We start from the raw sequence: 18,910 nt of genomic DNA, 5'->3' as shown, positions 1-18,910 counted from the left end.
TATATTGTAAATAACATATTAAAGCATTAAATAAACTGATTAATATACCAATATGCTTGTTGAGAGGACAAATGACTGAAGAGTGCAAGAAATGGATTTAACTTTAATGTTTTGATATTTTTTGCATAGTACTGCTAAAGCTAGATGTTAAAATTTCTGAAATTACCCACCAACACCCAAAAAATCTAGTAATTACCTGCACATTGATAATGTTGACTGTGAGAAAAAAATGACACCAATGAAGTGTCTAGCTACTGATAAACATGTTATCAATGTCATTTGATATCAAAATGGCATTGGTTGACATGCTCAGTAATAAACTGGTAGATCTCATGATATATTAGGACAAAAGTGACCACCAAGCAGAAGCCAGTTAACTTTGTAATCTCATCTGTAAAACATAGTTCATACTAGAATAATAGTGATTGCTTTAAGCTAAATTAAAAACAATTTAAGTAGCAGCGAAGGGAACTAAAAGGGAGATTGTTGAAAAAGACTGGTCTTTGACTCTGTCCACGATTAAAAATCTGTAACAACAAAGTGTTGCAAAATCTATTGTAAACATACATGAAAGGAAATACGTTCCAACTGCATTTACACACAAAATACTGAATTATGCTGTGTGATGAACTCGCAAATTCTTTTGGGAAGTACTTGGGGTCTCAAGGACTTTGAATTAACTAAGCCCCAGTAATTGGGCAGCTGCTTTATTGGACCAAATCTCAAAGAACAGAAACCAAGTTAATAAATTAATACATAATTTAAATGCTTAATTAGGACAGTAGCAGAAAAGGAATTTAGAAATTTTTTATATATTTTATGGATCTTCTGAAAATATGCCAACGCTACATACACTAATGTTGTGTAGGCCTAATGATTGGCAGAGACAAAGCAATTTTGTCTTTTGCTCAGACTGTTTGGTTTTTCCAGAGGGGGTCGGCACAGCCTAACGTATCACACCGGAATTCTGTCTGAGGCACAGCTACTGACCCTGCTTAAGATTGGACTGGACGATCCCCTTAAAAGTGAAGGGACAAAGACCCCTTGACAATTTTTTGAGGTCTCTTGACCAAGTTGGAAGACAACTAGAGTACCCTTGAAAGGTGTTGTGCGTATGATTACGTCTAGACTTGGACAGCAGTCATCCAAGCGTTGGGACCAGATTCTACGAATGCTCTCGCCGAAGTGGCCCACCTTCAAGTAAAGGAAACTGTGCTCAAAAAAAGGCCGTAAGGGGACTTTTAAACAAATCCGGTCATGTTCTAACTAAAAAGGAAGAAAGGAAGATCATTTGATCAGGAACGGATCGAATGATCAACCCTTATGTACACCACTACTAATATTTGGCAACACTAGCATGATGCGAATCAGTTACCTGTTGTCATGAGTATGACAAATTTATAGTACAAATATTTTTTGTATTTTGCTTTAATAAAGCATTAAAATAAATACCTAATTATTGCTTTTTTACCTGCTTATTTATTTACCTATGTATCAATATTACATATTTTATTTTAAAATTTATTATTAGTTTGTTTAATTGGGGCAGCTGCTTAATTGGGCCAAAACAAATTAGTCTCAACATGTCCCAATTAAATAATGATTGAATCTCATTAAAAAAGTTTACTAATAATAATTAATTGTTTTTACAAATACAGTCTACTCTGCTTAATTGTAAGCAGAATTGACTGTATTTGTAAAAATAATTAATTATTATTAGTAAACTTTTTTAATGAGATTCAATCATTATTTAATATTACCTTAATTAATCTTCCATTATCCATGTAGCATCTAAAATACATTAAACTGAGTTTATAATATCTAATTTTGAAATTATATGATTGCAATCAGTACTCTGCTTAAATAGGAAATCCTTACAGTGATATGTCTCCTTTTCAATCAATATCAGTTTGAATTACATTAATAAATTGCATAGGAGTTTTATCTCCTGAATGTGTCAGATGACTAATGGATATTTGTGTTAAAGTAGTAAACCTGATATGAATAACAGAATATTAAAAATTAAACTCTAAAAAAATGTAAAGATTCTTCTTTTATTTAATAGATAGAGGAACAAATGAATTACATATTATCACAATTGCAAAGTGATAGAGAAACAAATTTCATCAAAGTTCTTTAGACCAAAACTTTTTACAGAATTCAATACATTGATTCGATCGGCGACAAGTTCATTGTAGAAAAAGAAAAAAAAAACAACTGTCTCTTGATAGAGGAACCACCTAATTTCTAAAATCTGTACTAAAAAACAAGGGTTAAGTAAAGTGATTCTTTTTAAAAAAAAAAAAAAACACACAAGTGGTAAAAAGTCAGTTTAGCATGAATAGCTGCTCGCTGGGAATACCACTCTAGCAGAAAAACAATTTTATTTCTTAATGTACTATGGTTAATTAACTAGATAATATAAAGGATCTTTCTCTAATCAAAAACAAACCAGAAAACCAATATCGGAAAAATAAGGAACAGTTTGCAATGATAAAATGTACATTAAATGAATAAAGCAACAATTGTATCAGATAATTCGCTGCATGCAAATAATGTTACTGATTATGACAGTAAAATAAAACACTTATTTTCAGAAGACTTTTAAAAGTAACTTTGATAAACATTCTAATTAAAGATTAAGTCTCCAGATCTTATTATTCAAAATCCTTTGACTTTGTTGATTACTAGTCAAATAAACTTTTAAATCCATTTTGATTGTTTTAAATGTGATTGGTGTCTTCAAAACTGATAAATTCTAATTTTTAGAGATAGAGTGTATGAATGCATGCAAACACACTCACTCTCAAATACACATGTGTTTTTAATAATAATAATAAAAAAATAAATGTAATAAGTTTTTATTTTTGTTATTAAAAAAAATAAAAGCTGTCAAGTTGAAAAGAATTTTAACAAATTTAAAAGTTTATTCAACTAATGGTCAACAGAATCAAAAGATTTTGAATGATGATAAAATCTGAAGATGAGAGTCAATCTGAAAAACACTGATCAAAATTATAAAACAAGCTAATAATATAAAAAAACATTTTTTAAAGTCAATTCCTACTTAGGTCAACAAAGAAAAATTTTTATTTAAGTTACTTTTTATTAAATAATTACTAAGTTTGGTTTTTTTCTCCTCGCGCCCTCTATCGGTCAGAATGGGCATATTGCTGACAGGCGCCAAATATTAATTAATTAATGAATTAATATTGGAAAAAACTGTATTAACATCAAGTGTCATTCACTACAAGTTTAAAAAAATGTATTTGAACTTGAGTGGATGAATAGAAAGTATTTTATTAACGATTGAGAATTTGAACAAGATAAATAAATAAATAAATATAGGGAGAGTGTGAACTAATAGTAGGAATTGAATGAATTCCTTTTCCTTCTTCCAGAAATAATTTTTATTGTTGTAATTTTGATTAAAAGAGTTGGAGAAAGATTTTAGTAGTAATAGATGCTTACTGAATGTGGATAATGTGAATGTAAAAATGTGTTGACTGTATTAACAACAACTATTGAAAAATCATCACTATATAAATGAAGACCACTAGAAAACAACAGTGTAACCAAAGTTCTTATTAAATGCAATAGAATGAATCATCAAAGTATGATGAATTTTATAATATACATGAAAAGAAATTATAAAAATGGGTTACAGATAATTTTTATGTACAGTACACTATTATTTCCTTAAATTATGTTATCTGAAATGATTGATAAATTTTGTATTTAAGAAGTTTTCAATACAAAGCATTTTAACTTTAAAGAGGATTGTATAGATTAAAAATATACTCATTTTAAATAAAAGTAATAAAGCTTCTGTCTGTAGATTCAGTGCTGAGAAGTGGAATGTAATAATATTGAAAATTACACTTTGTATTATGGAAGATATATTACTATTTAATTTTATATGAATAAAAAATAAATTTCAACATAAGCTCTATAGACTACAATTGTAATTTGTGTATCAACTCACATCACAAACCCATAATATACCTAACCCAATATTAATTATATGAATAATTTACACAGAAATTATTCCTGAAAGATATCTACCCTACTGAGTATGGAAATAAAAAACTCAGTTTATAATTCTGTAATATTTTCCTAAAAATTATTTTATTACTAACTTCAATTAATTTTATGTAGGCAGTAATTATTTTTTAAAATCATTTTTAAACAATAATTACTGCCTACACTATTTGAATATTAATGTATTCAATATTAAATAAAATAAAAAAATACTTACTCCATCAGGTTTTTCATCACCAACTCCATTTTCATTTCCATTAATCAATGAATTTCGTTTGATGCTTGATGATGGAATACTTTCTAATTTATAACTTTCTTGATCACTCCATTTTCTTCTGGGTGCATGATATGAATCACCAGAAGAATATTTATATCCAATTCTTTTTTGAACAGCTGGAACAGGAGGCGAAGAACACAAATGTGGCATGAAATTAGGAGAACGAGGCATGAAAGTTTCTTGACTATGCCATTTTTTACGCATAGAAGGATGATGAGGTCGACCATCGAGATAACTAAAATTTCTAGAATGAGTTCTTATTGGCCACGATTCAGAAAACTGAGTTAACAGATTATCAGTACTTTGTGTTAATCTTCCTGGAAGTTTTGATTCTGTAGGAGAATCTGAATAAAAACCTTTATTCGTTTCTTTATCTCCTGATCTTACAATAATATCATCGGCAGAATTATAATTTTCTTGTCGATTTTTTCTAACAAGTTTAGAAACATGTCGACTATTATTGTAATGATATCTAGATAAAAACAAATTTCATCAATATTAGTTACTTTTTAACCATTCATTTTTAGCTTAAAATAAAAAGTTTAGTATAAAAAAAGGGTTTTGTTCTTTTTTCAAGTTAGATTAATTAAACAAAATATTTATCTCTACTCTAGGAGTCAGAATATAACTTTCTTTAGGTGTCATATTAAGTTTGCAATTTTTTCTTAAAATCTCAATGACATGCAATCCAATCATGCATTTGTTAATATTCTGTTTTCAATTTTTGTTTGGATTTTAATGTATATAATGGTGAAGCATAGAACTTTAAAAATGTTTATCCAAAATAAATGTTTTATTTACTCAGTTTAATTGAAGTTTAGTTAAATTTACATTATTCATAAAATAATTAATTTCTGTATTAATTTAATTCTGCATTAGATAGAATATCTCATGTCATGAAGTTTACATCAAAGGAAGAAACTATTTCACAAAGAAACTGTAAAAAAGTAGATCTAATTCACAAGAATGTGCATACACATATTGTATTATCTATATTGATATTTTTATAAAATTGGAAGTTGGTAAAAAAAATTGTATGAAATTTTCTTAATAGTTGATAAATATGTTAGGCACAGAGACCAAAAATGCTTGATGAGCGAAAAAAATGATTAGAATATGTTGTGGCTTATAGAAACAGCTATAATAAGAAATTTCACATTCTGGCTCTTGTAAAGAACCACAAGTTGTGGTATTTACAAATATGCTACAACTTGCTGCAAGTCTTTATGCATTCATATTGTGACAGTTAAAAATATGACCACAATGCATTACAGCATTATCAACATACCATACAGTGCATTATGGTTATTTTCTGTTTATTCTGTAGTATTAATACAAATAAAAAATTTAGGATACATGATTAAATATGTGTAATAATTAAGAACAATGGCAAAGTTTACTTTTGCAGGAATTGTTAGATTGACATTTAGAATTACAGTTGATATTTTCCAAAAAATATTTGTACTTTTCATTGATGCTGTACCTCTTTACAATGCAGCTTATGAAGTACTGCTTACTTCCAGACAATATATTTGAAGCCAACCAAAGAGAGAGTGAACTTGAAAACACATCATTGATGACGTTATTGTTATTGTCAACAGTTGTAAACTCATTGTGTGAATTGTTCAAATTTCTTTTTTTGTACCCTTCCTGCTGTTTTGAAAATTAAGGGAATGTATTTTATACCCATTCAATCGGACCACTATGGGAATGGCCAGGCCAATCTAATAAAGGTTAAAATGATGGACATATTCAGACAGACTACTCATAAAAAAATCTGGAGATGTACCTAGATCAAACCGGAATCCTCTACGTCACAGATCCACACTTTAGGGCACATGTACTGTACTGTACATATTCACTATTCACCGAATGCTGAGCAAACATTTGGTGAATACAGAGTAGTGTAGATAGTTTACTTGTGACAAATATTTGGTGTTTGCCATTTCTCGATTCTTGTTGGAAAATTGGGCCAAATCAAAAGAGAAGAATGTTTTCCTCTGCATATTTGTATTGTCCATCCACACTACTCAGCATTTGGTGAGTAGCAAATGAATGGATTTGGTCAAGGGTATTTCCATTTTAATCTTTTTTAAACTACAGCTAGTCTTTTATTTTTGAATTTAGCTTTTTTTTTCAATTTTGTTTATAATTTATATATTTATTTTATTTTTTTCTATGTAGTTTTTCCCCTGCAAATTAATTTTATTGTGTCTTTTCTTTTTAAATTCCTTTCTTTTTCATTCACATTTTTCTGCATTGGTGACATGATACATATTTCAGATGTTTTTTCATTAACAGATATGAACTACTCATAACTATAAAAGCAGTAGCATAAATTATTGTTTGAGAATTTCCCATTTTCTAGATCTTAGATGAACATTTCTTGTTCCTGCAATAAACTGATACTCAGCAAATAATTGAATGTGTGCTTGGCAAAGTGACAGACATCAGCAGATAGTTTGACAAAAGGCATTAGATGAATAGCAAATGTGTGGGCATACACTTAGACAACTTGATTATCCAGTCAGATTCTAAATAGCATTATTTTTTCAGATGCAGAAATTTAATAGATGCATGAAAGCAAATTACCAACTTCACTGAGAAAATAAACAAACTTTTAATTTTCTTTTTACACATAATTTACAAAAATTCACATTCTCCTAAAATAACTGCAAATGATACTCTGTTCTTCATGCAGTAAAATCATTTCTGCAATAAAAACTGCATGTATAGTGTTTCAAGAAACCATTCTTAGTCTGACATTTTTGGTAGTAGCACTAAGTAAAGATACAAAACAGCTGGGCAATAGTCAAGTGGACAACAGAAAAAGATTTTTGCACACTTAGCAAACAATTTGGGAGATTTTTTTTATTTTTTTGGTAAATATTGGTAATATATAAATATAAATCACAAGTCATCCAAATTTATGAATTTTTATAAATGGACTACGAAAATTTCAAAAACATATATGATGATTATAATAGAACAGTAGTAGGTTATCAATATCAGCACAAATGTTGACATTACTATGAAGCCAACCAAAGAATTTTGAGAAAAGTTTTAAATTATGATAGGGAAAAGGTAATAGAATATTTCAAATAACTATAATATGAATTAGTAAATTTAAAATAAAAATTTTCTATGAATCTTATATACTTTTTTATTTTAATGTAAATTATATATGTAACATGTGTAAATATGTTTATTATTAATATTTTGTAATTAACAAAGAAAAAATAGTTTATTAAAATTAATTTATTTTAATATTGTGCAATTATACCTTTTCATTTTAAAATCATTTTTAGGCCATATTTTTTAACCATCTTTTTAAATAATTCTACAAATTTTGATTTATGACACAAACAAATACAGTTGACTCCGCATAAGTTGACACCCCAAGGGGAAGTGGAAATGTGTCGAGTTATCCAATGTGACAACTAAAGCAAAGTTGGAAAAAAAACCACAAAACTACAATTAATAAAATACAGTAGTGTGTTATACAGTAGTATAGGCTTACAATACATTGTGTCCTCCATTTACAATTACTCTGTAGATGAAAACTGAAAAATTCGTTTAGTGTTGTTTGTTTTGAGCACTTAACTGTCTTGACTTTCTTTTTCAATGATCATGAACGCCTTTAAATCATCATCTTCACAATTGTCAATTGTTGGCAAGTAATGTCTAAGGATTCTTAATGCCTCTGGCATGAGAAAATGCAAAATTGGATTCTGGTGTAATGTTGATGTAGATTGTATATTTTCTTTATGTTTATCCGTTATTATTTTATACATAAAAATACATAAAATATTAAGGCATTTTTATTAATATATATATATATATATATATAATATTAACAATATAATATATAATATATAATTAATATATTTAATAATATATATATATATTATTAAATATATTAATTATATATTAATAAATAAATCAACTCCCCCTCCTGAAAAAAAAATGAGTTCACACCACACGTGCACAGTGAATTCATTTTTTCAAGAGGGGGTGACGACTTATCGAAGTGTAGGACAGCAAAAGTATATTAACTTATCCAGTGGTGACGAGTTAAACGGTGTCGAGTAAACCGGAGTTTTTTAACATTAATGCCTATGTAAGTCGGCCGGGACCACAAAAAACTGAAACAGATGGTGTTGAGTTATCCGGGTGTCGACTTATGCAGGCTCGACTGTACTTATTAACTAGCTGACTCATTAAATAAATAAAACAGTCTTTCCCTTAAAATTCTTTAACAATTAAATTATTATTTTAACAACCTAATAATTCTGTTTTTTCCCAAACTTATCATGATGACTTTTGTGTGTTATAACACTCTTTTTATTCTTTTTAAGCACCTTTAACAAAATACATTTAGGACTCATAACATTCCTCTTCAGTTGTTATACAGTTGTTATATATTAAACTATACAAAACAAAGGTATAAATAAATTCTGGATGTTAATAACACAAACTAAGAAATAAAATGTAAACAATAAGATAAACTTATTTTTGGTGTACAAACCATATTATTAAATACACATTTGGCTTTCAAATCTTCAAATACATTATCAAAAGCAACAAGACACATACCATACATATTTGACCTTACATATGTTACCATATCTTTGTTTTTTACAGTTTAATATATAACAACGTATAACAACTGAAGAGGGATGTTATGAGTCCTAAATGTATTTTGTTAAAGGTACTTGAAAAGAATAAAAAGAGTGTTATAACACACAAAAGTCATCATGATAAGTTTGGGAAAAAACAGAATTATTAGGTTGTTGAAATAATAATTTAATACAAATCCAAACAAAAAGCTAAATGAAGAATACAAGTTGTTTAACAATGTTGAAATTAGCACTTTGATGATGATAAAGTAACCACCTTAGTGATAGTAAAAACAAGCACTTTCAACATCATATTGATGTCTTCTTCAGGTTAAAACAGAATGTTATTTAATTACTGTTACGCAATCACTTGGTTAAATGAACATATTTAAAGTTGTAAATGTTAAAATTCGAACATAAATATAAATTGAAGTTAAATAAAGTGATTTTTATAGGGGATAAAGGAATGATAAAATAATAAAGTAAATTACAAAAAATTAGGAGTAAGATATAAGAATGATTTTTATGGATAAAAAAAAATAAATAATAACAAAATATAAATTTAAATTTTTGCCACAAGGTATGATCTTACTCATTTAAAAGTTTAAATAGTCCATATGTTTGAGATTTCTAAAGTATGTTTGTTACAGGTTCTAATTTAGAAATGTATAATACTTTCCAAATAAAGATAAATTTGCACTAACATTGATTGATTAATGATGTTTCAGCCCATAAAGGAATAAGATCGTGTTTCAATACATTTTTGGATAATTCTGTGATACATCTGCTGTCCTCAATATCCTTCTGATGTTCTATCAGATGACATGAAAGTCTGTAGCACCTATAGAATATTGCCTTGTGTCTGTGCTTATTTGTTTTAAAGGAATCATAGAGACACCTGACTTCTCTAATATTGAAAAAATACCTCTGTCATTATGAAGTAATCTACATAATGACAGCTGAGGCTTGATTGGGAGGATAAGACAGTGTTTTTTAAAATCCCTTGCAATTCATAATGTGATTAATGCTGAAAGACAGTTTTATTTATTTAATAAACAATTATTGGCATGAAGAGTATATTTTTATTTATTGTAGCTGACTAATTTTTTGCATGAAATTTCAATTTAACTTCAATATTTTTATTGTATAGAATTACAAAATTGTAAATTTAGAATTTGAAAAACCCCACTTATAATTATGTTCAGATCCTTCTTTAACTGGTTTCTCAAAAAATATTTAAATTTACTGAGTAGTAAATCAATGGGAAGGAATGGCGATTTTAATAAAAAAAGGATTAAAAAAAGTGTGTTATTTTTGTCTATTAGTTTGTCTCCCAGTTGTCCATTCATCACTCAGTTGACCACGTCCCCTGGGTATAACAGTAGCAGCAGAGAAAAATCATGCAGACTTACCATAAAGTTGTAGTTTGCAGAGATTAAATCTGGAGTTTTATCCATCATTGACTGTTGACCTTAACTCAACTCAAATGCCCAAAATGGTTACCAAATCAAAACCATTCCAAGTGAACAAAGTGCTCCCTTTTCACTACTGCTTACTGGAGTTCAACCTTTTAAAAATACTTTCAACTAAGCACTTTCAGACTTTTTGTCCATCAGAATAGATTTCAATTTGAATCATTTTAACCTCTGCTCAAAAACTGGTTTTTTGGAATGTTTTTTAAAAATCTCTCCCAATGCTTCTTTTTAAAATATTAGATTTATACACATCTTTTTTCAAACTTATGTTCTATTTAAATCTTTAATTCAAAAATAAAACTTTCTTTAAAAGATGTATTGTCTTCATTTATTATTTATAACTTCCAGATTTAAATTTGATCCATAAATATACTGTTCCTTTAGATTTCTTTTTTTTCATAACCCATTTCCATGCTGTTGTCAATGACTCTACATTTTCATATTGATCACATCCATATTTAAGCTTTGTTCATAAATTTTAAGCTTTTCAGTTGTCCATAAATTATGTCCTTCTTCAACACCACAGATCAACTTTGCCCTTTCAAATTCAACCTGATTCTCTTTCTAGTATGCCACCATGCTAAGGACTGTGTTATTTTTCCATTTCCACAAGTCCTTCTTGCATTCTCTAATTCTCTTATCCAAACTTGTTTTTGTGGCTCCTATATAAAGCATTTCAACCTCCTCTTTTTCTCGCTACTGGTATCCTTTAAACCCCCTGCCGTATCTCTTTCTGGAACATATCATTTTCATTTCACAAAACACTAAATATTGTCTTACTTCTTTTAAACACTATCATTTTTTTGGGGCAATGTTTTCTTCTTCTCTCATTTCACAAAATTAACCAGGAACTTACTCTCTTCTTTCTCTTTCTAGTTTCTTTCACTCTTTTTTTTTTTTTTTTGGCTATCTTTCCAATTTCCTCTCTCCTCGCACAATTATCACTATATCCTTAATCTTTTTAAGCTCTTCTTCTAAGTCCTTACTCTTTGATCAATGCCCTATGGATTAACATCCTAATGGCCTCCAAATATACTGTTCAGGGTCCTGAGATTCTCTTGGCATCACATATATTGGTTTATTTGTGGCTTTTCTATAAACCTTTGACATATTTTTTTTATATACTCTTATGATATTTACATCCAAAAAATGTTTTGATGACTGACACCTGTTCTAAATTAAATGGGTGAGATCTGAAAATGTCATTACAAACCTCTCAGTCCTGCTCATATCTTTCCACATCACTAAGGTATCATCAGCATATCTAACAATAAACTTAATATTTGCCCCAAACTCTTACCAATTTGGAGTTGAATTTTATAAATTTTATTTAACAATTATAGATACTCAAGGACTAATACAAAAATTTTTACAAAGACATCTTAAAATTGCTATTAAGTCTGTAATGAAACTGAACTTTTTCATTTCTAATGCAAAATAATTTTAGTTTTACTTAATATTTATCATATAAAAGTTCCTAGAAATTGTTAACTAATAATGATAAATAAAGCTTAAGAAACTGATTAACATTTTTAAATGCAAAAATATTTGTTTTTATGTAAAATGCTTGATTCATAAAATTGTTTTTCTTATTGATTTTAATTACAGCTACTTCTTGGCTTAAGATATGATCAACGTACCATTATAAAATCCTATTACAAAAGAATTATAAAACAAATCATAAACATTTACTTCAAAAAATTAGTGAGACAAAATATTAAACTAAAACATGTAAATGGCTAAAGATAGTTCTGGTTTATGACAACTAAAATAGATGTTGGACTAGAATTTTGTTCTAACAATCAGTTCATGAGGGGAGCAGCATCTGTACTCACTTTCTTTTTTTAATTTTTATGGCTATTTCATATAAAGAAAATGAAATGAAATCATTTAATGAACATGAATTCTGTATGGAAGAAATTATGTAATTGTACAATGTAATAAATTAATAATTAATGTAACAGTTGATTCAAGGGTCTTATAAAAAAAAACATTTTTAATATTATAAAATGTCTTAAAAGTCTACTCACATATTTAATTTTAAATTACATTTTATTATTATTATTTAATAAAATTTGAAAATAAAAAACATATCTGTTTCTTAACATTTATCAAAAATCTGAAAACATAGTAACAATTTTAAGTTTAGCACAGTTAATAATTAAAGCTTCTTTCATTGATATTTATGTAAACTTACTTTTCTTCTGTCTCTGAACTACTTAGAGAGCCATCTGAACTAGTTATCTTTGCATTTCTTGATTTGTGTGGTTGTGGAAAAAAAGACCGTGACTGAGATAATGTCTTTTGATTTGCCATTTCTCTCTCCCAGTGCTGTCTTCTCAGTTCAAGTAACTTTTTACGTTTGGGATAATGCGGATCTCTCTCCGACATCTTAACAAAAGGTTTTTGCTGAGGAGGCACACCCCATTTTACCGGAGACTGTAAATATTCATAATTCTTCTGCGATGCTTTTGTTGGCTTATTATGTTGAATTCTATTCTTCCTGGATGGTCCAATACTTAATAATGAACTAGATGTACTATAACAAACACAATGAAATATGCATTACAGATTTAATAATCTTATAAATTTTACTTAATAAATACCTTAAAGCTGAATCTCCATCATCAACAATCCACTGATTTACATAAGCAAAATCAGTTTGCGTTCCAAATTCTCTATTTTTGTTTTTTGCTTTTTCCCTCATTCTTACAACTGTGGGAGTTAATATTCTGTTTTCAATGTAGCCATGTGTTTCTGAAGTATCTGTTGTTTGCACAGAAAATTCTCGAAACTTATCAGAACACAAATTTGTAACACTGTCATTCTGCTTGGAATAAATAGTCTTCTGTGGCGATAATTTGGTAACTGTGAGAAAAAATTTTTTATTTTATAAAAATTATATGTATTTAATCAGCCATTTAAGATATAATTTAAATAAAAAGAAATATAAAAAAAATTCTCAAAAGAAAATAGATTATTTAATGACATTTTGAGATATTTAATTTTTCAAAGTTTTGAGAAATCAATACATTTGATATACAGTAAACTCAAATTATATGAACATTAATTTATTACAAAAGTGATCTGGATAATCAAAAAATTTGCATAATTTGATTAAGTAAACACAATATCCATAAATAAAACTACAGCCAAATAACATACAGTATGAATTCATATTTATGTTACTGCCAAATACTGCCAAGGGGATATTATTGTTATATAATTTGGCAATGTGATATATTGATGTAAAAGTTATAAATAATAATTGTAATTTCCGTACAAAACTCGGGAATTAAAGTTAAATTCAAATTTGAATTACAAAGGTTATACAAACATAAGTTTGAGTCCTTATTTCTTTATTTTCTTCCCTTTATTCCGATCAGGAACCACCATGCAACTTGCAACTTGAAGTCAAAAAAACTTCTAAAATTAACGAACAAAACACTATTAGAGGACATAGTCCGATCTAATAGTGTTTTGTTCGTTAATTTTAGAAGTTTTTTTGACTTCAAGTTGCAAGTTGCATGGTGGTTCCTGATCGGAATAAAGGGAAGAAAATAAAGTAATAATTGTAAGTTATAAGAAAGAGAGCCTGAGAGAGAGCTTAGTGGCAAATTAAGTAAATGTTGCTGACTCATTTTTTTTAGCTGTGTAATGTGAGTTGTTAAGTTTATATTTAAAAATTAAATTGTTAAACTTCATAACTGCTCATCTATTTAATACTCTTTCACAACACAATTGCAATTTGTAATGATAATATATGTAGTATAAAGAAAAGGAAAAAAGAGTTCACAGCATAAGTAGGCCTAAAAACCATAACTGTGTGTTATTTCTCATTGAATAAGATCCTTTTACTTTTTAGGGACATTCAGGCCTTAATAACAACTTTGCATCCTCTGGCAAAGAGAGGACAAGTTTCTTCACATATTCTATGCAGAGTTTGTGATGCAAACTTCTCCAACATATTCATTCAGTTAATGTTTATTTTCAGGCCTCTTCTATGAAAGTTTTGAGTCCATAATATGCCAATAGTTCTCACAAGGATTGAGATCAAGACTGTTACTGGTCAGCTCAGGTATTTGATCTAGATCTCAAAGGAATTTTTGATTTTCCTGGTTGTTATGTATATATGACAGGAAAGTATTTTACCTAAACAACAATTTTTTTTCCTGTTTAAGTGACAATAATGCTAACAGACCATAAAGGACACATTTTTTCACCATTATTCAGTGACATGGAGCAGACTCATTCTGAAAGATGCAAGCGTTTGTGTCACAACATTGTTCCTCAATTGGTGAAATGAACTAGTTTAACAGATAAGATGCTTTTGTAACATTACAAAAATTTTGAATGTGTATCAGATACAAAGTTTTCTGTAATGGGAAATCTTAAAAAATTGTGTAATATTCTATTTAAGATGTGGAATATTTGAATTTAATTGAATTCAAACTGATAGACCATGTTCTATTTTAATTTTATATAATATGTTTTTCAAAATTTTTGTGATGGTCTATTTATGATTTAGAATATTTTGTTTTCTTGTTACATTTAAATATGTAGAATGTATGTCCTACTTTGTAATTTTGTTCTATGCAATATGATTGCTTAAAAATGGGCATTAAATATATCCAGAAACATTAGCATACAAAATTAATATACTACAAGAGAAATAGGGCGTAAATTGTTTACTTTGTTTAAATTTTCATAACTAATGCTAATTTTTTTAAATGTTCTATTTTATTAACTCTGTTCTTTGTTAACTTTGTTATATGTATGATGAAAATGGCTTTACATATGGAGGAAAATGTTTTATAGTATATTTAATTTTATATTCAGAACTTTAACCTGATTTATTACAGTCAATACATTATTACATTATATATATATATAGAAATAATCAAAAACTAACATTAAAACAGATTTCCCTAGTACTTTCAGACTAACATCCATTTTCAAGGAAATTCTTTACAAGTTCTAAGTACAGAGTTGAGTTTAAAATCAAGAAACATCTATTCTAAATTTTGAACATCTACATAATTTTAAAAAGTAGACAATTCTCACTCGTCCCTATGTATTTTTAGTTTCCCAAAACAAGAATTATTATTATTTGACTAATTCTTATAGTACTTTTAAATAATTAATGTTTACATATCAAACTTCTAAGCTATCATTTTTAAATATTTGATATTATCTGATAAAGTACTATATCCTAATTTAATAAAATTACATTTGATACTTAAACATCCTATATCTTGGAAAATCTGCTTTAGTTTTTTTATGATAAAAACTATAAATTTATTTTTTATGTAAATAATAAATATCATACTTTTACCTTCTTCATTTTCAGAAAGAGCTTTATCATTAGTAAATACAGAATCCTCTGTACTCCTTAAACATATTTCACTGCTTGATTTTTGAGATCTTTGTGCTTTACTTGCTCTTTTAGCTGCTTCTGCTGAAGCCTGTGCTTCTTCCATTGCTGCAATCAAAAGTTTTCTTTTTCTCTCTTCTTGTTCCTACAAAAATTATTATTAAAATATAAATAATTCACTAAACAAAGATATGCTAAAATTATAACAAACATTAGATTATTTATCATTTACTTTTAGATATTTACAAGAATGGTCAAGACTAACTTTTTATGCAGTAACCAAATTCAATATTACAAAAAACATGGCATCAGTTTTTGATATAGCTTCTCTGGCATTCAATGCTAGTCTGCCATCTTTTGGATAGTACTTAAATTTTAGAAGAAAAACCATCTTTAGGATTGAGTGCAAAGTCATTCATGCATCCCCTTCTGTACTTCATTTAAACAAAATTTCCAGCCTATGAGAGCCTCTTTCATGAGTCCAGAAACCATGATAATCCTATAATGTAAAGTCCAGAGAGTACAAGGATACAGAAAACATTCATTGAATCATCATCCCTTCATTTCCAGCATTAGTAGCTTGGATACACAGCAGCCATTTCTTTATAGTAACAAATTACAGATGACAATGTATACCAGATCACCAAAATCATATGTAAAATCTTAACTAGTTCTGTCACAAAAATGTATTCATCTTGACAAATATACTCATCTGCAGCTACAATCACATGGAGTGTGACATCTTGCAATCCATTGGACTATGGAGAGTCAGCTACACTTTTCATATTATTTTTGAGCTTGTCTTTCCAGCAAATGTATAAATTGAGCCATAAGTAGGCATTCCCATATGAAACCTGAATTTGCTAATAGATGTCAACATGTTTTACACCCTCAGCTATCAGAAAACAGATAAGATTTTCCTTGTTGCAAACTTCTAGGGAGCATCACCCCCTTGTACTACTAGCTGTACTAACATGACTGTACACTAGGAACAAAGTCTGACATCCCAAGACAAGCTCAATAACATATTGAGCATGTCTTGAAGTACATGAAATGTTATTGAACTAATACAACTTAAAAACTGAGAAAATTTCTGGTTGTCATTTTTGAATATCTCATAATTTCCAGACTTTTTTTCTTTGGTGTGTCAGCTTAATTTTGTAAATAGTCTAGTTTCATATTACTTGTTGGATTTTGTGGAGATAGAAACTTAAGACAAACTTAGAACTATTCTCAAGACTGTCAGGAAAGTTTTATAAATTGTATTTGGTTTTGAATTAGATAAATTTTTGTTGCATTTTATAACTTGTCTAGTTCTTGTTTTCTAACACTTCCTATTTTGTATTAACAACAATTATACATAGTACTATCTTTAGGATAATAAATCTAGTTATTTTTTTCATGAATAGTTGGAAATAAATCAAAAATAAATACCTATAGACTCTCACTTAAACTCAAAGTTTCCAGCAAAACACCAAAATTCAACATTCAAATGTTTTTGACCACTCCTTAATCAGCCTTCTTCAGGAAAAGCCAAATGAAAATAACTGTTCTATTTATAGAATGTAGCTGCGTTCTACACATAATTTAAACAATTTTTTAAATCAGTTTGAACAATGGCTGTGATGTATAGTAAGCAACATATATTCCTTTAAGAGTCTAAATAATACTTCCATGCATTTGGTACGGGAATGTAATCCATGTTGATGCACACTTCTCTTATGTTGGCCCAGTAGATTTCTGCAGCCTCTAATGCTCTTATGTGTTGTCTGTCGAATACCCTATGTATTAGGGTAGCCTCATCCCATAAAGGGGAAGTTATTATCAGTGGCATACCAAACCAGAAAATTTTATTAATCTTAATACTACTTAACAGCTAGACAGACAGCGCAAATAGCAAATGAACACAATGACAAACTAGATGAGATGAATGGACTGACAGAGACAAACAAGCAAGACCCCAAATTTTTATTTATTTATTTATTTATATTTTATTTATTTATTTATTTATTTTTTAAAATACACACTACACAAAAGCCTAGGCACATTACAATTGAATAAAAACATATACATCACACTACAAAAGGCCACTATATTGAATACATGTTATATTCAATTCTAAAAAACTTTAAGTTAAAAACCAAGTAGAAAACTACTCTTTAAAATCCGACTTCGAGTGAGTTAAAAAACAAATAAACAGAAACGAAAAGATGCTATACTTTTTTCATAATTTTATTGGTTCTATTCCCCAAATGCATTTCGCCAAGCCTCATCAGTGGGTAGTTGAGTTTTGGTAACCTCCGTTCCTTTTATGCTGGATGATGTTTTCCCAGCATGCATCTATCTGCATACCGTCATTCAGATTGATTAAATTTGCATATTCTTTTATACAAAAATGTTCTATTATTCTACGTTTTAAACAATCTTCTTCTTTATAAAGTATTTTTATATTATTTCTGTCTATGTTACAAAAATTATTTTTATAATGTAGGTACCACGGCGATTCTTCTCTTTTTAATCTTATTGCTGCCTCGTGCTCTTTTAAACGTACTTCTAACTTCCTTCCGGTTTCTCCGACGTAAGACTTCGTTTGTGGACAAGTACAAGATAATTTATAAATTACACCTGCAACATCAAGTTTGTTTAACATATTGGCATTATCTTTGTTTATGACATTAACTATATTCAACAATTTGTTTTTTTGTTTTGCCACGATACATATAGAATACTGTTTGAAAATTAATTTATATCTCTCATAAAGTTTATGTACATACGGAAATTTAACATATATAATATTATCAATATGATTCTTTACATTATATCTGTAATTTACAAATTGATTGTACCACTTACATAATAAATTCTTTGGATAATCATTCAATAAATATTTTTTAAAAAGTTGTTTTATTTCTTTATCTATGTCTTCTTGTAAGGATGTCCTGTTCACTATTTTTTTAAGGTCCATAGTAAAGACGTTTTTTTTAGTTTCTACGGGACAATATGATTTGTAATTAATAGTCTTTTTTGTATTACATAATTTTTCGTACTTACGGAATAGCAATCGGTTTTCCTTTCTCAATATAGTAATATCCAAGTAATTTAATTCCTGATTTTGTTCTTCTTC

At 28.3% G+C, this 18,910-nt stretch overlaps 1 protein-coding gene across 1 annotated transcript in view; it reads right to left on the bottom strand.

Moving 5' to 3' along the window:
- Positions 1-18,910, bottom strand: part of LOC136989295 (coiled-coil domain-containing protein 66-like) — a 97,093-nt gene that overhangs the window by 14,258 nt on the left and 63,925 nt on the right. Inside the window, exons 10-13 of the mRNA XM_067287416.1 lie at positions 15,742-15,931; positions 13,019-13,280; positions 12,610-12,951; positions 4,259-4,790 (exon numbers count right to left, since the gene is read on the bottom strand). Coding sequence (XP_067143517.1) covers positions 4,259-4,790; positions 12,610-12,951; positions 13,019-13,280; positions 15,742-15,931 — 1,326 coding nt within the window. The remainder of the gene's footprint in view (positions 1-4,258; positions 4,791-12,609; positions 12,952-13,018; positions 13,281-15,741; positions 15,932-18,910) is intronic.

This window comes from Centruroides vittatus, unplaced genomic scaffold (genome assembly GCF_030686945.1).
Source record: "Centruroides vittatus isolate TY-2023 unplaced genomic scaffold, ASM3068694v2 scaffold_464, whole genome shotgun sequence".
In the NCBI taxonomy this organism is placed as follows: domain Eukaryota; kingdom Metazoa; phylum Arthropoda; class Arachnida; order Scorpiones; family Buthidae; genus Centruroides; species Centruroides vittatus.
Note: the sequence above shows the minus strand (reverse complement) of the source record. Positions and strands in the feature narration are given on the sequence as shown.